The 26,858-nt window shown below is 37.4% G+C and overlaps 1 protein-coding gene across 3 annotated transcripts in view; it reads left to right on the top strand.

The window, feature by feature from the left end:
• Positions 1-26,858, top strand: part of AHR (aryl hydrocarbon receptor) — a 72,012-nt gene that overhangs the window by 25,788 nt on the left and 19,366 nt on the right. For all 3 annotated transcript variants that reach the window (XM_039332697.1, XM_039332716.1, XM_039332707.1), the window contains exons 4-7: positions 22,148-22,263; positions 23,680-23,769; positions 24,690-24,813; positions 25,754-25,884. In XM_039332697.1, coding sequence (XP_039188631.1) covers positions 22,148-22,263; positions 23,680-23,769; positions 24,690-24,813; positions 25,754-25,884 — 461 coding nt within the window. The remainder of the gene's footprint in view (positions 1-22,147; positions 22,264-23,679; positions 23,770-24,689; positions 24,814-25,753; positions 25,885-26,858) is intronic.

Raw genomic sequence — 26,858 nt, 5'->3', positions numbered from 1 at the left:
GTCAGGAATGACCTTTGCATCTTCCACCGAGACCGGGTGGTCCTTCGGTTGGATCCTGCTTTCATGCCCAAGGTTAACTCACTTTTCAATAGGGCACAGGAAATCATTTTACCAAATTTTTGTCCCAATCCTTCTCATGACTTGGAGCGGCAGTGGCACACTCTGGACGTCCGCAGGGCCCTGCAGTGTTACATCAAACGTATGGAGCCTCTTCGCAGATCTGAGGCCTTCTTTATTTCCTTCCATCCAGCTTCTCTGGGACAGAAGGTGTCCGCTGGCACTATAGGCAGGTGGATCAGGACCTGTATTGCAGAGGCGTACCAGTCTTTCTTCTTCCCTGCCGACTCCAAGTCATATCACAGCCCATTCCACTCGCAGCGCTGCGACATCTGCGGCATGAGCCACTCAGGCATCCATCGAGGAGATTTGCAGGGCTGCGACATGGCCCTCGCCCTCCACATTCATACACCATTATAGGATTGACCGCTTTGCTTCCGCGGACGCCTCCTTTGGTCGGAGGGTCCTTCAGCAGTGGTCTCCGGGGACATAGATCCAGACTTATCTGTTTCCCACGCATAGGGACAGTGAGGCTTTGGTATGTTCCATTGGTGGATTCTCCATCTCCTGTACTGGAGAAGGAGCATTGTCTTACCTGAACACCTTTTCTCAGTACGGAGATGGAGAATCCACACCCACCCTTAGGTCAATTAGGCCGTTATTAGGGATTTGAGAGCCAATACCTAGTCCTTGCATCAGCCACTTTCACCCTTGTCAAGACTGGATCTCCTAGCAAGAGGGGGTGTGTCAAGTTTGGCTACTTGGTCTCAAGAGCAGGCAGACAGAGAAAACCCATTGGTGGATTCTCCATCTCCGTACTGAGAAAAGGCGTTCAGGTAAGACAACGCCTCTTCTATTGCAACAGAGGAAGTTGGAAGTCAATTTTCTTTTCTTTTTCCCTTTTCCCCCTCATTTTCCTGCCCTTTTTCCTCTCCACTATGTCCTGCTATTTGCTTTTATATTTTTGTATTTTATTCTATACTCTAATATAGAATACAAACTGTTTAAAAAGGGAAAAAGTACCGGTTTTAATTTCTTCGGTGGTGATTGCTTTGCTGAATCACTTTCCCTTTTCACTGACAAATGTATGACAAATTTATCCATATTTATTAATATGCATCACTGTCTTGGTGCTCAGGTAGCTAGTCGGCCCTTTTTCCTCTCTCCCTCTCCTCTCTCTTTTTCCTCCCTGCCTGCTGGGCTCTTCTTCCACAGCCTCTTCTTTGTCCCCTTCTCTTTTCCTGTTGTCTTTTTTTCTCTCTCCTGCCAATACCACCTTTTTTTATATCTTCTCCTCCCTTTCTCCATCTTCCTTTTCTCTTCAGTGCACTCCAGCTGATTCTTCTCCTCAAGGCTGCACTTCTCCGCCTCTCTTTCTCTGTCCCCCTCTCTTTCCCCTATTGTCTTTTTATTCCCTCTCTCGCTAAATCACCTTCTTTTATATCCTCTCTGCCTCCTCCTCCTCCTTTTCTCTTTGGTGCACCTCCAGCTACGTGTTGCTTCCGGAAGTGCCGATCAGCTGGAAACCGATGCCAATCCTAGGGCTTCTGCTGAGCCCCTCAGCCCTGCAGAAGCACAGATCAGTTTTTAGCCATGCACGCCGATACTAAGTCTTCTGCCAAGCCCCAATAGCACTGCAGCTCCAGCTTTTTCTTCGTCAGGCTTGTGCAGTGTTGCCACTGCTTCAACTCATTCCCCTTCCCTGCCTACACTTGTCTAAGACAGTTGCATACCGCTGCCAAGGGCCAACGGACCACGGCAGGAAACCCTATACCATTTCAGACAAATGGTTGTCCAGTCTCTTCCTAAAAACTTCCCGTGTTGGAGCATTCACAACTTTGGAAGGCAAGTTGTTGCACTGATTAATTGTTCTAACTGTCAGGAAATTTCTTCTTAGTTCTAGGTTGCTTCTCTCCTTGATTAGTTTCCATCTGTTGCTTCTTGTCCTGCCTTCAGGCGCCTTGGAGAATAGCTTGACTCCCTCTTCTTTGTGGCGGCCCCTGAGATATTGGAACACTGCTATCATGTCCCCCCCCCCCCGTCCTTCTCTTCATTAAACTAGACATACCCAATTCCAGCAACTGTTCCTTATATGTTTTAGCCTCCAGTTCTCTAATGATCTTTGTTGCTCTTCTCTGCATTTTTTCTAGAGTCTCAACATGTTTTTACATTGTGATGACCAAAACTGGATGCAGTATTCCAAGAATGTCTTACCAAGGCATTATAAATTGGTATACAGTATTTTTACCTCATCACTGCATATAAATGCCCAAGATACTCTTTTTTTGTTTCTATATATCTACATGATGCTTCCTCCCTGGCTACATGTATCATTCTTAGCTATTCTTATGCTAAAGTGCTGTTTTTCTTCCCTTGAGCAGATTCCGAGTGAGTTAAAATGCCAGCAGAATAGTTGATTACTCAATGGCCAGATCAGTATAGTATTTATTGGCCACGTAGAATGCCTCCACCTGGGCCCCAGGCAAAGTCCTCTATTCCCATTTTTCTTTTTGTCTCAAGAGTGCTTGAAAATGTGCCAACCAGCCCATAAGTAGGCTTTTCAACCTTAAAATACAGTTAGATACCAGCAGAATGGTGAGGTTGTGCAGATAAAGCCTTAGTGCTTTTTCATATTGAGTCTATTTTTGCCTGTTTGCACTTTTTCTTTTCTTAGTAAGCCTATTTACTAGCCTGTTCTGTGAGTCTATGAAGCAAAGAAGAAACGGATATACCTGTCTGGATGTACTTATAAATTGAAGACAAAAATTAGGATTTATTCTACTGTATTTCAGCTACATTGTACAATCCCTTCATCCTGAAACAATATGGTAAAATAAATGGAAGGGTTGCTAATAAGGACACCAAGTATGGATTTCGGATATCTGTTCTCATATACCAGGGGTTTTGTATATGTGTGTGCATGTGGGGGAGAATATAGAGGTGTACGGATATAGCAATAATACTAGCAATAGCATTTAGACTTATATATCGCTTCATAGTGCTTTATAGCACTCTCTAAGTAGTTCACAGCAGGGCTTTTCAACCAGTGGTACAGGTACCACCTGTGTAAATTGGCACCTGGCAGGTAGTAAGTGACCATCCTAGAAAAGTAGCGGGGGAGGGGAATGAGCTGAACCAGTGGCACCTCCGCACAAGCCTGAGCGAGAGATGGCTGGAGTTGAAGGGCTGTCAGGGCTCAGCAAAAGCATCAGGATCAGTGCCGCTTTTCAGCTGATCGGCGCTTCTTCGGGACTGTCAAGGCTCAGAGGAAGCACCAGGATCAGCGCCAGGCTCCAGCTGCAGCTTGGCGCTGATCCTGGCACTTCTGAGCCCAGAAGAAGTGCCAGTCAACTGGAATGTTGCAGCATCTCCAGGGTCTTGTGATTTACATTCAGATGCTTGGCAACTGATTCATATTTATGATGGTCACAGTGTCACAGGATCATGTGAAGTGTCCAAAACCTGCTGCAATCACCCAGCAGATGGTGGAATAAAAACCAAACACCTCCCACCCCACCTCTGCTGCCAATCCCCAACAGAAATGCTCACAACAATGAAAACCTTGAACAGGAAGAAGAGTGCCACTGGGTGGGCAGGCAGGTGTCTCGCTCGGCTGTGGCTTGGGGGGCACATTTTTCAGTGCCATTGTAACTTTGAACAGTCATTAAGCGAACTGTTGTAAGTCGAGCACTACCTGTACTTTATCACTTTTTTCCTTTTTTTTTTTTTTTTTGGTCATCAAGTTTTTGACACCTTGCTAGGCGACTGGTGGTACTCGGATATTGCCATATCCTAAAAGTGGTACAATGGGTGAAAAGGTTGAAAAGCCCTGGTTTACAGAGTCAGCATATTGTCCCTAATAATCTGAGTCCTCATTTTACCGACCTCAAAAGGATGGAAGTCTGAGTCAACTGATTGAACTCCTGACAGTCGGCAGAGTTTGCCTGCAATACTGCATTTTAACCATTGTACCATCACGGCTCCTATTGTTGTTAGGAAAACCAATTTGATGTAGTGGTTAAGACATCATACTAGAAACTGGAAGACTAGTCCCATTTTATGCACAAAGCCAACTGAATGATCTTGGGTCAATCATTTTCTTTCACCCTAGGAAGGAGGCAATGGCAAACCATTTCTAAAAAAAATTTGCCAAGAAAATTGCAGGAACTTTTTCAGGCAGTCTTTGAGAATTGGACATGATTGAACAGAAGTAATAATAATAAAAAACATATTAAAATAGTGGATGTCTCTAGTTCTATTTGAATCACTGATATCAGTGAGTCTGTTCTAGAAATACTGTAGTCTAGACCCAAGGCATAGCCTTATATTAATTGCTTAAGCAACATGTACTTTGCATTCCTATATAAAGTCTTCAGTGCAATGGACAAAGATTTAGAAATACCTTTAAGATGATTTCAGAACAAAGCTACAAGTATATGATGTATTGTTGCCTGTTCATCTTCTGAATACATCTCCACCCCATGTAGATATGACTTCATCTGTTTGTAGCATGCCAGGCTTATGTAGCCTGCAGTATAGTAATAGTTTTTTATGGAAGCAATAACCAGTAAAGTTAGGAAGCTCTGGTCAACTGGCAATGATATACATGCCTCTCTTGCTTGTTGCCTTCATTAGTACAGTTAATCATAGAGTTGCATGAAAGAGAGCATAATTAGTAGAAAAATGGAAAAATACAGTGTTACAAATGAAGCAAGTTCTAACACATAAGTATTAGTGTTGAACTATAAAATGTCTTGTAAATGTAAAAATGTTATCTTTTGCTTGTGGATTTAGTTGATAGGTTTTTGTTAACAGTTTGTTGAAGTAAAAGGGAAATGCTAAATGAATAACAGGATACAAATGAGGGGTGTGTGAATTCCTGAGGAAAGTTAAAATATAAACCTGCAATCATATGATCACATTTAAAAGGAAACCCAAGCTTTATCTGAAACAATAGATTTTTCTTCCCCAAAGAAAACGCTTGCCTTTTTCTAGATTTAAACAATCTAGTTAGGAAGTTGGTTAATCCAGGACCAGAACAGGCTTATTGTGAGAATACTTTATAAAACAGTACACTTTAAGCAATATTTGTTTTTAAAGTGGTCACATGGCAATGTTGAAATATTTGTTATTCTTGACATTCAAGTATTATTTCACTACTTATTCAAGGGGTGAGCAATTAATTTTCCCAAAGGGCCACATGAGGAACTGAGACTATTGTGGAGCGCTGCCACTACCCATGCCGCTGCCGTACCTCCCACCAATGCCACCCTATCCCCTCCTAACACTCCATTCTTTACTTATACCCCTCTCCCATGTTGCTGACACCCGCCACTGATATCACTGACCTTCCGGCCAGACAAGGAGAGCCAAAGGGCCCCATGTGGCCCATGGGCAGTAAAATGCAAGGTCTGCTTTATTCCAATTGAAGGAAGCAAGTTTGCATGCTCTATTCTCTGATATTCTGTAATGTTGAATTTTATGTCAAGCATAAGGAATCAGGAGCCAGAGCGGTTCAAATGAACATAGGCTTATTGCCTTCAAACATTCTCTATAAGAATCTAAACTGTTAACAGTCAAAGCAAATTGGTGATAGATAATATTCAAGGTAGCTAGACATAGATTTCTTGTGGGCATGAAAGGACAGAGACTAATGATGTGCTTGACCCCTCCCTTGGGCTCAACCTGGTCATCCTACATTTTCACTCTATATCTCTCTTTCTACTTTTGTATACACAATGTTTAAGCTAAACCAAACAGGACATGCTGAACTTGGTTTCTGGAATTCTTCTTTTCACTTTTTTCACCAACAATGACCATGAAAAACATACCTACTTTGGGTTGTATAACAAACTAAAATATCTACACATTGGGGGATTTATTTGTGCTCTTACCTCATGAAACATCTGTGCAGCTTTGTGTGCACTTGGAGGTATGTAATGTGTCTTATACATTCCATTTTTGGGTTATGTGACTAGAGAGAAGAAGAAAAAGAACCATTTGAAAGTGCTTTCACCTGCATACTAAGTTATTACCCAGCTGCCCTACCTGTAAGAATACATCAGGAGATACATTTTTCTCTGTCATTCATTGCCTTATCTGGCCAGTTTTCAAACCTGATCTTACTTTCAAAAACTTCTGATCCTATTGGTCCTACTGTATTCATTTCAATTTTCAGAAACTTATTATACTTATGGACAGAAGGATAGATGGAATCTTGATACCTTTTATATATTTTTCAATATTCTGCTATTTGGGAAAAAACTAAAAATTAATATAGACTATACATTAAGATTCATAGGAAAAATAGATTTACGACGGTACAATACTTGACCCATATTTTTAAAAATATTTGCAAAATATTTCTCTTTCTTCAAAAAACAGGCATTCTGGGAGATGAACGCCTGAGGGAATTTAAGAAAATATGGGCTTCAGAAGCACCTTTTTGATGTAATCCTAGTTTAGTTCCATAAGCAGATCATACACAAACTAGCATGTTTCCTGGTAAAACAAAAAGAAAGCAAGCAACTATTAATTGGAAATGCTTAGTGTAGAAAAGGAAATACCCTTAGAAGATACAAGATAGTAGAAGTTAATTTAAAATATTTTTGGAACAGAATTTTATTCAAACAAATCTTACAAAATACAAGTTAAATAACTAATTTGGAACCTTCTTAAAAGATGAAAAAAGCAGCACTATAGATTAATGTAAGAAATGGTATGCTATGTGAAATGATTTTTGCCTTTGGATGAAAAGTGGGAGGGAAGTAAGAAAAATAGCTGAGAGAAGATTGTGATTTCTTTCATATTGCTATGTTGGGACTTCCAGAGGATATTGTAATAATTGTAGGATGTAGAACTGGCATCAATTGGAAGAAATTGAACTTAGGAAATGTTTGTTCAATATGAAAGAGACCTCAGAAAAATACAAGCCTAGCGAAGGAGAAATTACAAAGAAACGAAGTTAATCTGGAAGGGAAATTTTCAGATGATTTTCTGTGCTATTCTAATAAAATAATAGAATAAAAGAGTTGGAAGGGACCTTGGATATCTTGTAGTCCAACCCCCTTCTCAGGGAGGAAAGCGTGTACCATTTCAGATAAATGGTTCCAGCATTGGAGAATCCACAACTCTGGAGGCAAGTTGTTCCACTGATTAGTTGTTCTAACTGTCAAGAAATTTGTCCTTCATTCTAGGTTGCTTCCCTACTTGATTAGTTTCTGTCCATTGCATCTTGTCCTGTCTTCTGTTACTTTGGAGAATAAATTGTCCCCCTCTTCCTTGTGGCAGCCCCTCAAATATTGAATACTGCTGTTGTGTCACCCCAGTCCTTTTTATTAACGTAGACATACCCAATTTGTGCAACTGATCTCCAGTCCCTAATCATCTTTGTTACTCTTCTCTCAACAATTTTTTTATATTGTGGCAATTAAAACTGGATGCAATATACCAAGTGTGGTCTTACCAAGGGATTATAAATTGGTATTAACACTTCACATAATCTTGATTATATCCCTCTGTTAATGCAGCCTAGCACTGTGTTGGCTTTTTTGGCAGCTGAATGAACTAGCACATTGCTAGTTCATATTAAAGTGATTGTCCACTAGGACTCCAAGATCCCTCTTGCAGTAATTACTATTGAGCCAGGTACTACCTATACTGTACCTGTGCATTTGGTTTTTATTGCCTAAAAGTAGAACTTTTGTCACCATTGAATTTCATTTTGTTAGTACTCAGTGTTCAAGTCTGTCAAGATCCTTCTGTATCTTAAACTATCTTCTGGGGTTTGTTGGCTATTCCTGCCAGCTTGCTTTTGTCAGCAAATTTGATGAATTCCCCATATAACTTCTCCACTAAATTATTGATGAAGGTATTGAAGAGACTAGGTCGAAGATATAATCTTGGGGTATCCCACTGCATACTTCCCTCTGGGTAGATGCAGTTGCACTGAGGACTAAAGTTCAGTATGGTTGGTTAGCCAGTTAGGAATCCATTTGGTAGTGATGCTGTCTAATCTACAAATCCATGTGGGCTTTTGATTATGACTGTTTAATATTTAACAAAAATATTTTAATGATGCACTGAAAAATTCAGTGTTGCTTCATGGCCAATTCAATAGTAATGTAGTAATTTTTCATTATATTATAACAGGAAAAATTGTAAGCTACAATCTTGAGATATTCCACTGAACTTGAACAATGGGCAGGGTATTTCCTTTGTCTCTATCAATAAAGTTTGCAGTACTTATAAAATTGGAGTGCAATTTTATAAACTTGGATTTGTGATACTACCATAATTTGGTGTGCTATTATAATCTCAGTACTGTAACAGTGGTAAAAGCTACTTCTCTTCTCACTAATATAATAGTATTTTGAATTGGGCTTCTAGATTGCATATTTTATTTGAAAAATCTGTCTGAAATTGAGATTTTGCTCTGCAGTGATCAAGACAAATTTGCATGTGAAAGGTAGGAATAGGATCAGAAATATAGATTGCTTTGTCATGATTCCATAATGCTTTGCAATAAATAATAGTGTACAAATGCCAGTTTCTTATAGCTTTTTCATCAAATTATATGGGGCTTTTGAGATATATCATTTGGATTTAAAATATTAAGCAAATAGAAACATACTTTTTGTGAACTGTGCAGTTACATTTTAATTTGATGCCTAATTATATCAGATTTCCTACAGCAAAGGATAGGCTTATAAAATGTATTAAAAACAGAGGATAAACTTGTCTTATCCTGTTAGTTCAGTTGATGTATTAAACAAAAATAAAGATGGGAAAAATATGGTTATTCAGGAATCTTTGTATTGAACATTGCAGAATGAGTATCATGTTTCATTTCACATATTTTCCTTTTTAAATACTTCCCCTTTTATAATAATCTAAGTAGCACATTTCACTTTATGTGATGATTTGTTAATATAGCTAATTATTACTTATAGTTAATATTAGTAGTTGGCAAGGGCATGCCACCATAGCCACAAACTATACAAAATAAGCTCATCTGTTTACAGCTGCTAAAGAGTACTACTTACTGCCAGATATTGGTATGATTTGAATAATAATTTGAATAATTAATAACTTATTTGAAAACTTTGGCACTCGGTCTCTAAAAGGTTTGCCATCACTGGTGTAAAATAAAAGTTCTGTATCTATGAGTGTCTGTCAAGAGTTAAGAATGGTTTTGTAACTGTTTCTAGACTGAGAATGAGAGGCATTAATTACTTTTTATGAGGTATAAAAAAGTTCTCAAAATTACTGGGAGTTAGAAAGCATAAGCACTCATACTTTTTATTATGTTTCTTTTCATTAGATGTGACACACTTCTAAGATCTGTAATGTAATAATATAATACTTTTTTGTAAGAAGCTTGGTTGTTAAATGAAATGCTGACACAACTTCCCTAGTTTTAATATTAATTAAAAATAATAGAACTAAGAGAGCTACATTATTTTTTTACACTAGAACACTACATGTAGGTTGTTCGGTGAAATAAACACCAAACAAAACTCAATATCCTGATCACATGCAAGATAAAGATATGCAAAATTTCAAAAAAAAAATCCCAAAGTGGAACTATTCAAAAGTTCTTGGGTGCTTCTAGCAGTGTGCAGGTAAGCATTATTGTGAACTAACACCACACCGGAAATCAGCATGCCCCGACACTTGTTATAAGTGGTTCGTCTGAGTTTTTGTAACGTTTTACAATAGACGTCTGAACTGATAATTGAACCACGCTCCATGAACTTCACTAGCAGTATTCCTTTGGCATCTTCACATTTGGTGGGATTTTCTATGGCATCACTTCTGGTGTGATGTTGGTTAACAGTAATGTTCGCCCGCATACTGCTAGACCAGGGCTTTTCAACCAGTGATACGGGTACTACCTGTGGTACATTGGCACCTGGCAGGTGGTATGCGACCATCCTAGAAAAGTAGCAGGGGAGGAGAATGAGCTGAACCGGTGGCACCACCGCACAAGCCTGAGTGAGAGATGGCTGGAGCTGCAGGGCTGTCAGGGCTCAGCGGAAGCATCAGGATCAGTGCCGTTTCCAGATGATTGACGCTTCCTTTGGGACTGTCAGGGCTCAGTGGAAGCACCAAGATCAGCGCCAGGCTCCAGCTGCAGCTTGGCGCTGATCCTGGCACTTCTGCTGAGCCCAGAAGAAGTGCTGATCAGCTGGAATGTTGCAGCATCTCCAGGGTCTTGTGATTTACATTCAGATGCTTGGCAACTGATTCATATTTATGACGGTCACAGTGTCACAGGATCATGTGAAGTGTCCAAAACCTGCTGCAATCACCCAGCAGTTGGGTGAAATAAAAACCAAACATCCCGCACCCCACCTCCGCTGCCAATCCCCAACAGAAATGCTCACAACAATGAAAACCTCGATCAGGAAGAAGAGCGCCGCTGGGTGGGCAGGCAGGTGTCTCGCTTGGCTGTGGCTTGGGGGGCACTTTTTTCAGTGCCATTGTAACTTTGAACAGTCATTAAGCGAACTGTTATAAGTCGAGCACTACCTGTACTTTATCACTTTTTTCCTTTTTTTTTTTTTTTTGGTCATCAAGTTTTTGACATCTTGCTAGCAACTAGTGGTACTCGGATATTGCCATATCCTAAAAGTGGTACAATGGGTGAAAAGGTTGAAAACCCCTGTGCTAGATGCACCCAAGATCTTTTGAAGCAGTTCCATTGGGATGTTTTTGATCACCCCCCTATAGCCCAGATTGGCGCCAAGCGACTATTAAGGAATTTCAAACCTTGTAAGATATTATGACAAGTGACTCAATTTAAATGGTGATTATGTCGAAAAGTAATGTAATGTAGTTTTCTAATGTGTATAATAGAAGTTCTTTATCTGCGAGTGTCTGTCATTGATAACCAAACAGAGGTTTATTTCCAAATTGCCTTTGTAATTTAACAACTGTAGTGATTCACTTATGGCAAGAAATGTTATAAAATGGGGCAAAGCTCACTTAATTGTCTTACTTGGCAACATAAATTTTGGACTCAGTTATTGTCATGAGGACTATCTGTATTTCAAGGTTTCTAAATGCTGAGAGAATAGGAGTGAAATATAACTTCTAAAAACTCATAATCTGGAGTAGAGGTTTTCCTGCAGATTGTAATGGCTGAGGTGACTCAAATGGTTATAAGACCATTGAGAACAGCTTGGCAGTTCAAAACCCAAAAGCATGAGCCATATGATGGAATGAGCTCCTATCAACCTAGCAGTTTGAAAGCATGCAAATGCAAGTAAATAAATAGATAACACTTCAATGGGAAAATAACAGGGACATGAAAGGTGTCCCCTGGGAAATGATGATGTCATTGGCTAATTCTTTCAACCTGGAAGCGCCTTGGTAGATGCTTCTGACACAAATGTCTAGACAAGTCTTCAATTGACTTAAAGGTCATTCAGCTGTGTTATGGAACCAGAATTGCACAACAAAGATTACTGTGCCTGTCCTGGCCCTGAAGAATCATTTTATAAACTGGTGGCCTCAGAGAGTGAGCTTATCAGGTGGGGGAGGGAAGAATAGCTAACCCTGTAGCATAATGATGTAACTTGACTGTAGTAAAACATTTTGACAGATATTGACTGAAATCCTTCTGAAAAAGGTCCACTGACAGCCCTAGCAACATAGAGTTAGACCCACAGGAGGACTGCATTGGCTGGACTGAAAACAAGCTCCCCATGCTGGCAGCAAGAAATGCCTAGACTAGAACACTGATGAGGTGTCTTGAACATTAGCAGGAAGGAAGAGACAGAAAAGACTAGAAAAAATATATTTAATATAATGCGGGCTATTAATACTACATAGCTTTAGGGCTAGATCAAGTTAAATCAATATTAAGGCAAAGGATTTTAGCCATAGACGCCTAAACAAAAGTGGCTGTTTTTTTCTCACAACACATTTTCAAATCAAATTTCAGTTAATATACCAGCCTTATATTTATATCACATCACATTTGCAACATTTTGGATAACTTTAAATTTAGTTCAATTTAATATTCTCCTGATCTCTGTTTTGGAAGAAAATTAAAAGAAAACTCCTTATGAAACCCGACATGCCCCTGTGATATAGTACTATAAAAAGAACAGGCCACATTTTTTTTTTACTATCAATTCTATAGGAACATTTTGTCAGCAGCTGATTATTCCCTCTTTATCTAAATTTCCCAGGCAGTCTGACAATTTTTATTTGCAATATTTGTTAGCTAACATTAAATAAAGACTGTAAAAGAGAATATAATGTATGTTGGAATACAGATGCGTAGAACTTCTGGAGTGAGTTAATTTATTAATCAATTAAACAAACGAGTTTTATGTTGAGAAATAGTTCATTGACAGAATTCTTTTAGCCCCATCCCTTTTTTCCCCTTAATCATGCTTAGGAGAATCTGATATTCTTTGAATAGGAACTACTTTTAGTTTCAAGCACAGGCCAAGAATATGACATTATTTTGGCAACTTTTTATTCCCTCTACACAGGAGGTAATTCTGCTTTGACTTCTTAGACACAGACTTTAGTGATCAACTCTTGTGGATCATTGTTGAACTGCTTTACACCAGTACAAAATCAGGAGGTCAGTGCCAGACAATACATATTAGTTGGCTCAGGCAATTATCCAGATGATACCATATCTCAGTGATGGTGAACCTAGGGCACACGTGCCAGAGGTGGCACTCAGAGCCCTCTCTGTGGGCACGCGCACTATGCTTTGGAGATGGCAACCATCCCTCTTCAACCAGCCGCCCGCTAACTCGCCAAGGTGCCACATGGCTGGATGCATCCCAGCACCCAGGCACTCACTGGCCTCTGTGTGCAGGGGCCGATGGTGTCAGGCAGCAGCTGCCCCAGCCCCTGCCCCTGTGACAATGGCACCCCCACCCTGCCTCATCTTGCCTTGCCTCACCCCGCAGGACGAGCATCCTGCCCATCACTCCACCTGCCAGAGACCCCCTGGACCTCCCCCAACCCTGCCCAGCCCACAGGCGTCCCTCTCCACGAGCAACATTGAGGTGATCACGTCCATCTTGGCCATACCCATCCAATCTGCCATGACCACCACAGCCATGCCCATCCAGTGGGACACACCCACCTGGCACCCAGTGATAAATAAGTGGGTTTTGGGTTGTAGTTTGGGCACTTGGTCTCTAAAAGTTTCGCCACCATAGCTGGTGGAGAGAGACAACCATCTAAAGTTAGCTGCTGTTAGACACTCCATTGTTCCAGTTCCTCCAGAAAGGCTGCTCTACTTTCCAGGCTTCAAAGGGAGGATTGATCTTATGGTTCCAGAGTGATGAGTATTGATAAGTATTCAGGATACTGTATATTAGATAGCGTTTTAGAAGCTCCTTTCTTGTCATTGAAGAGACCTGCTATTTCCTAGAAAGGTGATTATAAGGCAGAAGTGGGGAATTATGGCCCTATATAACTTGTGCACTTCAATTCCCAGAATTCCTGAGCCAGAATGGCTGGCTCAGGAATTCTGGGAGTTGAAGTCCATGTCATAAAACGAATAAGAAAAAGTCCTCTGTTCCTTTAGGAATAAAGTTTTTGGAAATTAGAAAATAGTTGCCAGAATTCTTATAGCTCCATCCTTTCCTCTTAGTATATCTTGCTACAAATATTGTGAAAAATTATACTTGATAAAGAAGCACTAACTAACTGCTAGATGCTGCCATAACATTGGGAGATAGGGAAGATAGAGTTAATATAACAATTAATAGAAAATGTAGAACTAAAATAAAAATAAGGTAAAGTGTGTGAGTTCTAGTTCCGCCTTAGGGACAAAGCCACCTGAGTGATATTTGGCCAGACATTGTTTCTCAGCCCTAAGAGATAGGCAATGGAAAGCACTTTGGAAATCTTACCAAAAAACCTGCAGTGACTAGTTCAAGCATTTGCCAAGAGTTTAAACACACACAATATAGTATAAGATACTGTTTTTTAAAAAAATATTTTTATTGAATAACAAAAATTAAAAACATTGAACATGGTAAATCAGATTTGACATAGTATAAGATAATGTTAAAGGCAGAAAGAAATTGAACTAGAAGGCCTCCTAGGTCCCTTCTAACTCTGTTATTCTGTTAAATTTATAGAACTGTAGAGAAGTAGAACTAATAAGACATAAGTAGTATAAAAAGAATATATGGAGGAGAATGTATTTATAGACATATGGACTTCTGCATCTTCATTATTATTATTATTATTATTAATAATAATAATAATAATAATTCAACAGACAAGCACCTGCAACATAACACCCCAGACTTAACAGTTGTCGATAAGAAAGACAAAAAAGTCTGGATAGTGGACGTGGCAGTGCCTGGAGACAGCAGAATAGACGAGAAAGAACTGGAGAAGATCACAAAATACAAAGACCTACAAATAGAAATAGAAAGACTGTGGCAAAAGCAAGCAAGGGTAGTACCAATAGTCATAGGTGCCTTGGGTGCAATCCCAAAACAACTGGAGCACCACTTGAACACCATTGGCATTGACAAATTCGCTATTAGTCAATTGCAAAAGGCTGCCTTACTAGGAACTGCTTCCATCCTGCGACGATATCTGTAATACCATCAAACATCCACATCTGCCTATCCCAGGTCCTGGGTAAGGACTCAATAGGTAGACAAAATGCCAAATCCAGTCTGAAATCTGGCTGACTGTGCGATGATCCAGAATAATAATAAAAATTGGAAGGGACCTTAGAGGTCATCTAGTCCAACCCCCTGCTCAGGCAGGAAACCCTATACCATTATTTATTTATTTATTTATGTGACTTATATACCACTTTAAGTACAAGCACTCTCTAAGCGGTGTACACCAGTAAGCAATGTATATATATATATATTTACATTGCCCCCAACAATCTGGGTCCTCATTTTACCTACCCCGGAAGGATGGAAGGCTGAGTCAACCTTGAGCCGGTGAGATTTGAACCGCTGACCTACTGAACACAGTCAGCTAAAGTGGCCTGCAGTACTGCACTCTAACTGCTGCGCCACCTCGGCTCATGGACAAATGTTTATCCAGTCTCTTCTTAAAAACTTCCAGTGTTGGAGCATTCACCGCTTCTGGAGACAGGTTATTCCACTGGTTCTATTTGTTCCACTGTTCTAACTGTCAGGAAGTTTCTCCTTAGTTCTAGGTTGCTTCTCTCCTTGCTTAGTTTCCACCCATTGCTTCTTGTCCTGTCTTCAGGCGCTTTGGAGAATAAGTTGACTCCCTCTTCTTTGTGGCAGCCCCTGAGATATTAGAACACTGCTATCATGTCCCCCCTCATCCTTCTCTTTGTTAAACTAGACATACCCAATTCCAGCAACCGATCCTCATATGTTTTAGCCTCCAGTCCCTTAATCATCTTTGTTGCTCTTCTCTGTACTCTTGCTAGAGTCTCAACATCTTTTTTACATCGTGGTGACCAAAACTGGATGCAGTATTCCAAGTATGGTCTTACAAAGACATTGTAAAGTAGTATTAATACTTCATGTGATCTTGATTCTATCCCTCTGTTAATGCAGCCTAGCACTGTGTTGGCCTTTTTGGCAGCTGCAGCACACTGCTGGCTCATATTTAGGAGATTGTCCACTAGGACTCCGAGGTCCCTCTCACAGTTACTACTTTTGAGCAAGGTACCCCCCTATACTATATCTGTGCATTTGGTTTTTCTTGCCTGAAAGTAGAACCTTGCTTTTTTCACCATTGAATTTTATTTTGTTAGATAGTGCCCAGTGTTCAAGTCTGTCCAGATTCTCATGATTTTATTTTGCTTTATAATTAAGGACCCCTGATTGAATGCACTACATATGCCTGATAATCAATAAGCGATCAGTGTAGATCTTTCATACAGACATAATATAATCTCTGTATTTTGTACCATTCTGCAGGATGGCTATTACATTTTTTTTATCACTTGCGTCTTCTGAATATTTTTCAAATGTACAGTAGTCAAGTAGGATGAAACCAAACATTCTCCTTCCCTTCCGAAGAGCTGAGCCTATTGAATTTTGGAGTAACTTTTCCCTTGAGTCACATTCCATTCATTGCAGAGGTTTTTGAATTAAAAAAATCTTTTGCTAAAGACTGAAAGGATTGCTATTAGAAAGAAGAAATCATTCTGCTTAAAGAATGTGGATTACAATGCAATAATTCCCATGATCTTTTAAGATCATATATAACTAGTGTGCTTTTATGATAATTGTTTTATTAAGCATTCCCGAATTAGAGGTTGTTGGACTAGTGATCCATATACAGAGTTTCACTAGTTTTCCCCTTTTAGACAGAAATCCTTTTCAGATGTACATTTTGCATTCAAAATGTTACATGTGACCTTCCTTTTAGAAAGAACATATTTAAGAGTCACCATTGTAAAGTAGCTTTTACTTGAAATGTATTTTAGAATTGCTGCCACTCTTTTTTTGTGTTAAAGTGAATGTATACTACAAAATTGTTCAGTCTTATTCAGTTTCATATCATTTGAGGGGATTATTTATATAATCAATTTTATATCAACGAAGCAAGAAAGAATTAAAGAATTAAGACTTAAAGGAGAACGTCACTTGATGAAGAACAAATTTGAGTGAACATGGATTAGATCTTCTATTAACAAGCCTACCTTCTGACTGTAAGGGCAGCGAAGACAATACTTTAATACAATAACAGAGTTGTTCTTCTAATCCAACTCCTTGCTCAAGCAGAAAACCCTATATCATATCAGACAAATGGTTGTCCAATCTCTTCTTACAAATCTCCAGTGATGGAGTACCCACAACCTCTGGATGCAAGTCACCCTCCTGATTAATTGTTCTAACTGTCACGAAATTTCCCCTTTAGTTCTAGGTTGCTTTTCTCCTTGATTAGCTTCCATCCTTTGCTTGGTGTCCTTCCTTCAGGTGCTTTGGCCAATAGTTGACCCACTTTCTTTGTTGCAGCCCTTTAGATATTGGAACACTGCTATCTTGTCACTCCTAGCCCTTCTCTTTATTAAATTAGATATATCCAGTTCCTGCAACCATTCTTCATATGTTTTAGCCTCTGATCCCCTTATCATCTTTGTTGTCTTCTCTGCATTGTTTCTAGAATCTCAGCATCTTTTTTATATTATGGTGACCAAATCTGGTTCTAAGGGCATTTTAAAAATGGTACTGACACTTCACATGATCACATGATTTTATGCCTCTGTTAATGCAGCCTAGGACTGTGTTAGCTTTTTGGGCAGCTGCAGCACACTGTTGGCTCATATGATTGTCCACTAGGAATCCGAGATCCTTCTCTAATTGAGCCAGATACCATCTATTCTATATCTGTGCATTGGTTTTTGTTGCCTAAATATAGAACCTTGCTTTTCTCACCATTGGCTTTCATTTCGATAGATAGGGCACACTGTTCAAGTCTGTTAAGATCCTTCTTGTATCTTAAGCCTATCTTTTGAAGTGTTGGCTATTCCTGCCAGCTTGGTGTCTTGCAAATTGGATGAGTTCTTCGCTGTTACTGTATCAACCAATAGCTATCCTGCAATCTTGTTCTGGTTACATATGCCTTCTTGATGGGATTGTGGGACCGAGAAATCCTTCTACAAGGCCATGCAGAACTGTTTGCTCAGCATTTCTCAGACAAAATCACTCAGATTTGTTCTCTGTTGAATGTTGGCCTTGCTACAAGTCTTAGATACCCAGGGCATTGCTGTTTTAAATGGTATCGGTTTGAACATGTTGAACCTGAAGACGTGGACAGGATCATTAGGCCTGTAGGTTGCCCACATGTTTTTTGGATCTTTGCTATCTATTTGGAATAATAGTTGCCCGAAAGGTGTTTTGTGGTTAGGTTCTGGCAATGATGAATTCGTCCCTGAGTGAGAGATTTGTTCCTCCATTGCTGCATCCCACTCGTCAAGAAACTATTTCTGAATCTTACCATACTGAACTTTCTTTGCCTAGCATTTAACCTTCCCTTGTGGGGAAAGCTGATTGAGAATGTAGTTAGGCAGCGGCTTCAGTGATCTCTGGATGAAGCAGATTATTTCAGTTAGAATTTAGGCCTGGAATGGAAATGTTTTTGATCTTTTTTTTAATGATTTCTGATGGTGGTGGGTTAGAGTGTGTGCATCCATTCTTGTTCATCTTGACTTCTCATTGGCTGTCAGTACCGTTCAGTGTCCTTCAGACCAGCTGTAGGAAATGGATGGGGAATCAGTTCTTAAAGGTAGGTGAACTTTGTTTTACTGGTTCTCCTCCTTTTTTCAGCTTCATATGAGTTAATGGTGGTTGGGGAGAAGAGATCCTGTCCTCTGCCACTTCTTTGTGGGATTCCACAGGGTTTTGCACTCCCTTCTTTCCTCTTCATTATTTACCTGAAGCCACTAAGAGGCTAAGAAATGTGGTATCATCAATCTGTTAATGTGTATTTACAACACACTTTTGATTAAGAAATGTTTGTTCTTAAATGCGCATGAAAGGGAATTTTACAGTTCTTAACATAGGCCTGGCCAGGATTTTTATTCATTTTATGATGGGATGGAGGAAATGAGCATTATTTTCTCTTAAGATTAATAATTATTTGAGATCCACTTGCAATTATAACAGTGTTGAACTTTTTCCTATGGTGCCAATTTTCATCTGTATCTTACAAGACTAATATGTCTTGATACACAATACTTAGGAGCAAATACAAAACCTGCTTGGTTATACCAAGTTTTCTACATAATATTTATTAGCTTTCTAGAATGCTATATTTCTTTGGGCTAAGATGAATGTGAGAAACATTTTCAGGGACTAAAGAAAAGCTGGGCATCTAAAATCTTTCCCAATAAGTTTTTTTTTAAAAAAAAAAGTTAGCTTGCTTTCTTTTAGAGATTTACAGTCTTTAATCAACTGTTTTTGTGGCAACCTAAAACTCATTAAAATAAGGCTAGATATATTTTGAGAGTAAAGGCAACCCTTCCATATTTTTCTGAAAATGCTATTGTTTAAATGTCTGTCAGCATTATTAAAAAATTTACACAAGTCAGTCTAAGTTAGTTAAAATTAGATGCAGATTCGACAGAAATGGGGTTGGGCAGAAATGTTTGGAAGCTGATTCATTAGAGCTAGGCCAGGTTCATCTTCTTGCTGTCAGGCCTCTCCTGACTTTCTATTTCTTTATAACAAACTCACTTTGATATTGGTTATCAGTTTTCTCTTTAATCAAACTTTTAAGTCTCATATTTTTGGAATTCTCTCTTCAAAAATACATACTTTTGCTTCTTAAAGGAGAATGAAGATCAATGCTCACCTCTGCTTGTGAAAAAGAAATGGAGCAATAAGGGCAGAGAGATTGACAGGTTTGATCAGTAATTTTTAGTAAAACTCAGATCTTCATAGCAGCCTTCCAGAGACTCATATTGCTCCTATCCTCACATTATGTAAAAAGTAGTTAAATATCTCATTGCTTTACTACTTGGGTAAGGGTATCAAGCTGGTACAGATAGTCTTCAAATTATAATCATTCATTTTTCAACCATTTGAAATTGCAATGGCACTGGAAAAGGTGATTTAAACTTACTTAGACTGTCACAGCATCCCCATGCTTAGCAATTAGCATATATTTACGATGGTTGCAGCATCCCATGATCATGTGATCACCATTTACTACCTTTCCAACCATGCTTCCCACAAACAAAGTCAATGGGTAAAGCCAGATTTGCTTAACAGCTGCATGATTCACTTAATAACTGCAGTGATATGCTTAACAACCATGGTAAAAATAGGTTATAAAAGGTTATAACTGTCTTGCTTAGCAATGGAAATTCTGGCCCCGTCATAACATTATGGACTATCTGTAGTAGCTTTTTTTCTATTCAGTTATAGTGTAAACATGTCTCTGATCTGTTTTCTGTTTGTTTTGTTGTTTTTATATTTTTATTGCTATAAGCTATCCGGTCAACATGGCCTTATAATCTTGATAATCAAGGATGTCATTGTTTGGAAATTTAGCATCCGACTATGATATTACAAGTTTCTGACTTGTCTCATTCCTGACTGCAAGATAAAGGTTTTGTACATCCTGATAATTAAGAAAAAGTTCAGTGTCTCTCATAACAGTTTCTCTTTCTCTAAGCATATGTTGATCTGACCAGTCTGGGAACAGTTTTCATGAAATAATTGTTTTAGTTTATAATAATTTTATTGTATTTTACAAAATATATACATAAAACCATAAACTAATATTAATTAGTGATATAGTTGCTTATTTTTGCATCATATCTATTCACTTGCCCATAAAAAAATTGATTCAAAAGAGTGAAGGAGTTTCATTTTTTTCATCCTGAAAAAGGAACTTAATTAGTTACATAGTAAACCAAATAAAACAATTGTATTTTGATTACTAACTTATATTACTCATGATCTTGCAGAACAGAGTGCAGGAAGCTCTCTAACTATATGAGAAAAAGCAGCTAAACAGTGCAAATCGTATTTAAAGTTCAGAAATTAAAGTTCAGAAAACAATGTACTTTTTTTCTGCTACTGCAGAAGTGGTTGTCATTGCATTTTTTCAGAATGGTTTTCTAATTTCCAGTAAGTCCTTTAGCTCTGATATTCTTTGGAGATCTTTAAGTATTAACCATACCTGACCAGCTTAATTTCCTGGCCCAGGCAAGGCTACCCTATTGCTGCCATGTGCCAAGATGCTGCTAAGTTTCCATAACAAAAATAACAGGACTTGTAGCTTTTAGGAATCACACCTTTTATTACTTACAGCTGTCAAAAAGTTAACTTTTTTTTTGCAAACCTAGATGAGAATAATTTGTAGCTGCTGCTTAATAAGAAAAACTGCATTCAGTGTTCTGTGACTTTTTCAGTATGTATTTTATATACATTGTCTTTCATCCTAACTGAAATTTACTTTTTACTACCGTTGTAATTCTAACACTATATGTGTTCAATAATTAAAAGCTGAATTCTATTGTAAAATGTAATAAAAATGAAAGTGCTGCTGCAAGATCATTATTGTAATTATACTGCAATGACAAATATTACACAGCTGACAAAATTATATTGTTAGTAGCATCATTACAACAGGCCAAAATAGATATTATGTTAGAGTGACCAACAGAGATGTTAAATATATGAAATCAGCTTTGGGATCAATCATTGGTAGTGTTGCCTTTAAACCTGCACTTGAGCCGATAGGACAGATTTAATAGCTTGAGATGGATTGTTTGGGTGAAGCAAAGGAACAGTTTAATCTTTTTCAATAAGGCTATGCAAGACATTTGAAAAAATAAGCTTTACAAAAGATACTACAAAACCAGGTTTTCTCAAAACTTCATAGTAGATACGCTATTTGGAAGAAGTGCAAGGCTGTTTGAAGGCTGCCCCTAGCGATGATGCACAGCTGCTTCACTGTACTTAGAAAAAACAATTGGGGACTGTCTTTGAAACAGACATAACAACTTTCTTAAAAATATAGCTGACAATATTTCAAGGACTGCTGCTTGATAGGCTTGGCTGCCTTTGTAGATATCCAATCATCGAGAACTTACTTTTTTTTTCTTTTCAAAATGGAGAAGAGGGAGGATGCCTAAACCCATCAGTGAAAGCAGTCTGCCAATTGCAATATTACTGTGTTGGGCAGTTGTTTCTCTATTGGCTGATGGTATAAAGGGGAGGATAAAGCAAAGCCGGAGGGTTTGCTTAGTATTTCTTGCACACCCAGAACCAGAATACCACCATTTGCTGGCAAACCAGAATAGAGGTAGGAGAAAAATTTGTGCATTTTCCACCAATATAATTGTTTTCCTATGGTGAACAATTAGATAGAATTTTGTATTGCTGTATTGCTTTTATTTTCTTTTATATTTCATATTGTCTATACATTGTGGTAAATTATGCATTTTATAAACATTATTGTCAGAACTATTGTTGATTGGGTACAGTTAATTAATTTTTGCGAAGTAACTTATCATATTTTTGAACATTTTATTCAACTATGGAATAATCCTATTTTGCATCTGTGAATACACCAAACAGATATTAAGTCAAATACTTATTATTTGACTTATTTTATTTTTCCCCCCCTACAGTTGCATTGAAATCAAGGAGTCCAGCAAAGCCTGAAAGAAATAGCATGCAGGACAGCAACAGCACCATGCAGACCAGAGGGAGAATGCATATGCTAGAAGGTGAACTTTTGCTGCAGGTAATTATCATCATTACTTTAAATATTTCAAAGGAATTCCTTATAGCAAGGTACAAAGAAACTTTTTTATTGTAAAATGCCTTAGGTCTGCCCAGTTATTTTATTAATATATTTTTTGGAGTGTCCTTGGAGGTTTTCTTCTTTTTTTGTTATTGCTTTTTCTTGCCTTTTTCTTTTGTTTTCCTACTTCAGTAAAAGGACTCACTTCACAAGTTTCATGGACTTCTCTGTTGCTAATCTCTTAACATAATTGCTTGCTATTTGAGGTAGAGTTATAGAATCACCCATTGTGGAGATTCTTCACAGGTCTTGGTTGTCCAATGTGCTTTTCCAAAAAGCAACTGCACTTTTTTTTTCTTTGAAATCATTTCACTTCTCTTTCAAGAAACTTCTTCAGTTCTTTAGAACAGAAGAAACTTCTTGTATGAGAAGCAAAATGTTTTCAAAGGGGGAAAAAACCTCAAGAAAGTCCAGTTGCCTTTTGGAAAAGTACCTTTGGGAATCATCCATCATTTCTCCACTGGTTTAACAGGACAGCATTCTCTTTCCCAGCCCAGATTATAGTAGTAAATGATTTATAAATAAATAAATTTTGCCTGGCAATTAAACAAATGTTAGATAATAGCTTGGTTGCAATTCTTCTGGCAACAAATCACAGTTCTTTCCCTAATAGCTCAAACTAAGGGACATTCTTATTTTGTGCAATGTATGAATCCACCCACTGTTAAGTTTTATATATGAACTAGCACACTGGTTTTCTGAAAATCTATGATTGAAAAATCTTGCTTTAGTGCAGTTTAGCCACTGTATGTCAGTGGCTAAAAAATTAGTCTCTATTTGAATCCTTCTGGTTGCCTATCAGGTTTTGCCTTTATATTTAACTCTTGTATCAGTGTTAAAAAATGCCTCTCAAAACATAAAGTTTTTCTTTTCAGATTATTTTTTCTATTTCATCCCCTAGGTCCCTTAAAAAACTATTCATAAAAACCAGTGTGCTTTCTAAAGTGTTACTTTAAAGTAAAAGGTTTGAACTGGAAAGAAAATTCTACTGCTTTGTGGAAATATTTTAGTATTTATTAGATTTTCATATGAATTCCAATCTTAATGTTAGGGTTTAAAATGTTTATTACCAGTTCTTATAACTGTATTTTTAATCAATCAATCAATCTCTCTCTCTCTCTCTCTCTCTCTCTCTCTCTCTCTCTCTCTCTCTCTCTCTCTCTCTCTGTGTGTGTGTGTGTGTGTGTGTGTATGTGTATAAAAAATTCAGTGGGTGTGTTCACAAAATGTTGTTAAGATTAGTATATCACACTATGGCTATTTTGTGTACTAGTAAATTATTTGACTTATTTAAAATCCTTTTAAAACCAATGTTTTTTTGTTTTGTTTTTTAAACCATGTTGTTGTTGTCTTCAGGCATTAAATGGCTTTGTGGTAGTGGTCACATCAGATGCCCACATATTTTATGTGTCTTCTACAATCCAGGATTATTTGGGCTTCCAGCAGGTATGCACTTTAATTCTAGATTTTTTTAAAAAAAACCCATATTATTACTATATTATCATTATTTAGTGAAATGCAACTTTTTAAATATTATTTTCTTGGTTCATTGAAGGAATAGTGCAGTGTATAAACAATCTAGGAAGTTCTTGTAAGTCTCATTTAAAGAAAACTATTAATTTTTTCTCTCTATTCAAACTGTTTTTTTTCCAGAGCTGTTAACTTCTTAGAGCATAGTAAGTTAAGGTTTGTCCTCAGTATATGTCTCTCCCTAAGGTTATCTACTGCTTGCATAGATAACAAGCATTCAAATGAATATAAGAGTCCTTAATAATTAAATGTTATTAAAAAGGCAACATGGTGGCTTAAATATATATTAAAGTTCTTAAACTACCAAATAAATGTAACTTTATTTAGATTATTCAGACTACAGATTCATCCACATTCTGTAGATGAATGGGCTAGCAATAGATACATTTCCCATGTTCACATTAGTTCTAAAGAGACACATTCCAGACTTCTTTCTGTTCCACATACTTCTAGTTATCAATTGAAGAGAATATCTGGAGTTCATATTTGAACTGTGGTATCCTTGGGGTTCTTTGAGCTTGGTTGTTTTGGCTACAGAGATTGGTTGTTTTCTTGCATACAATGAAATGTCTGCAAAAAAACAACCAAGCTGAGAAGGCACCAAGGACTCCATATTTCTAGATTCTAGATGTTTAGTCTATCCTATGCTTAGTCTACCCTTTCTTCGCTAGTAGTATTGTTCCAAAATGATTTTTTAAAAATCTTTAACTTATTCAGTAGGTTTTTATGCAAATAATTTTTCAGTTACACTGAGATAAACTGTAGCACTTATTCTAGTAATCAGATTTGATGAATAAAATGCCTGAAATATTTTTATTACTATTTCTTTGATGTAGTCTGACATTATACACCAGTGTGTATTTGAATTAATTCACACAGAAGATAGACCAGAATTCCAGCGTCAGATTCACTGGGCTCTTAATCCTTTACAGTCCACAGATTCTGGACAGATAATGCAAGGTGAGGATCTAATAGTTGCAAGTAATTACATATGCTTCAATGAAAGATAATCAGTTTAAAATTTGCAGATAACTGAAGAAGTACTTCATAATGCATTTGCTACTTTACATTAGAGGACTACATCTATATAACAATGCCCTTAATTTTATGCATCTGTCAGTTTTTAAAGGAAAATTTAAAAAATTGCAATCCCTTTAAGAAGAAGCATAATCTGGAATGAATAGAAGAAATAGCTACCATTTATTTTTTTAAATACATGTCAATTGTATAGAATATATAGTTTACTTTGCTGATAAATATTTGATACATTAAATTTAATTTATTCAGACAATAATTATAAATTAGAATTGATTTTCCATATGATTAATGTGAGATGGGTAGGTAAGTAGGCAGGTAGGCAGGTAGGTAGGTAGGTAGGTAGATAGATAGATAGATAGATAGATAGATAGATAGATAGATAGATAGATAGATAGATAGATTGATTGATTGGTTTGTATATTTAAAAGTAAGTAATGTTGAAAACAGAAACAACCAACTGTGGGAAAACAATAGAAATTTTCTGTTATGAACAAAAGATTTCATGTGTTTTCAGGAAAGAAAATCTGAGGGAAAAAAGTCTAAAAATACATACCTTGCCACATAAAACTTAATCTCATTTTCTGAAGTTTGAAATATTATCACTAGTAACAGCTATGCATGTTACAGAAATAAAATGTCACAGTTAAATAATAATAAATTAATTGAATGCAACAGTATTAATATTTCACTTAATTGTTCTTCACTCACTTTTTGTTGTTTTATCCCTTTTTGTTTGCTTCATCCCTATTTCATCCGTTAGCATGCTATTCAAAGACTGGTTAGGCAAAGATTCCCTTAAACTGCAAGTTCTGTAATTCAGATCTTCTTCAAAGAGGATCTAAGGTTATATTTTCCCCTATAGGAGATAATGGCTTTCAACAATCAGCAACATATTACAACCCTGAACAGCTACCTCCAGAGAATTCGTCCTTCATGGAGCGAAATTTCATTTGTAGGTTACGCTGTCTCTTGGATAATTCATCTGGATTTTTGGTGGGTACAGAAATATGTGATTTAAATGAATGATTTAATTTCTCATGATGGCTATGCTCTATGGCAAATCTTTGGCTTATATCCTCTGCACCACACCTTCCTTATCCCATGCATATAAAACCCTGTTGCCACAAAAACAATACGTAATATTGTGCTAATTAAGCAATAAGATTGTGTTGACCACAAACAATAAGTGAAAATTTATCCCATACTGATTAAAAGTAGCTAAATTTGGTAGGTGTTATTATGCCTCACGTTATTATGCTGCAGTTTGGGTAAAGTATAATTTGATGTGTTTCATAAGAAATCTGCAGTTGTGGCATTCTACTAGCAGAAATGTTATGTTGATAAGGGTTTGAAATTGAAAAAAACATTCCATTATAGAGAGGTATTAGAACTCATAAAAGTTCTTGTTCTATCAATTTTCCCTTATTCCCAGAAAAGTAAATGGAACTGATGAGGGCAGGCAATCTACAGAAAATTTGCAAGAAGATTTTTGAAAGAATTCTGAAAATATATTTCCAAATAGCGTAGGAAATAATATAAATCAAATATACATGCATTCTGAATGCAAGAAGGATTCCCTTGATCTTTTGCATTATTAATTTGGCCTGTATTACCAGGAAATAAGAGCAATAATTAATCAGATTCACTTCTACATAGCAAAGCAATGAATAGCAAAGCAAAGGAAAATAGCCAAAACATTACAAAGGTTACTAAAACATTACTAAGTTCTAGAATGCACACATTGCAATGAATCTTCAATATCTGGAAAAGAATAAACAGAAGACAGACAATACCATTACATTAACTCATAAATTAAACTTTATATTTTTCCATAGTAAAATGTTTAGACGTAGCAATATCCCACTTATTAAGCAGGCAAGAATGAATTTTCTTAAATCAAAATAGTTTTAATTACTGTTAATTTCCTACCCTGAATTTACTACTTTTGTAAGTAAATTAAGGTAATG

The sequence above is a fragment of the Crotalus tigris genome, unplaced genomic scaffold, assembly GCF_016545835.1.
Source record: "Crotalus tigris isolate CLP2741 ecotype Arizona unplaced genomic scaffold, ASM1654583v1 scf7180000017624.2573661763:2888555, whole genome shotgun sequence".
In the NCBI taxonomy this organism is placed as follows: domain Eukaryota; kingdom Metazoa; phylum Chordata; class Lepidosauria; order Squamata; family Viperidae; genus Crotalus; species Crotalus tigris.
This window is presented reverse-complemented; position numbering and strand designations above follow the sequence as displayed.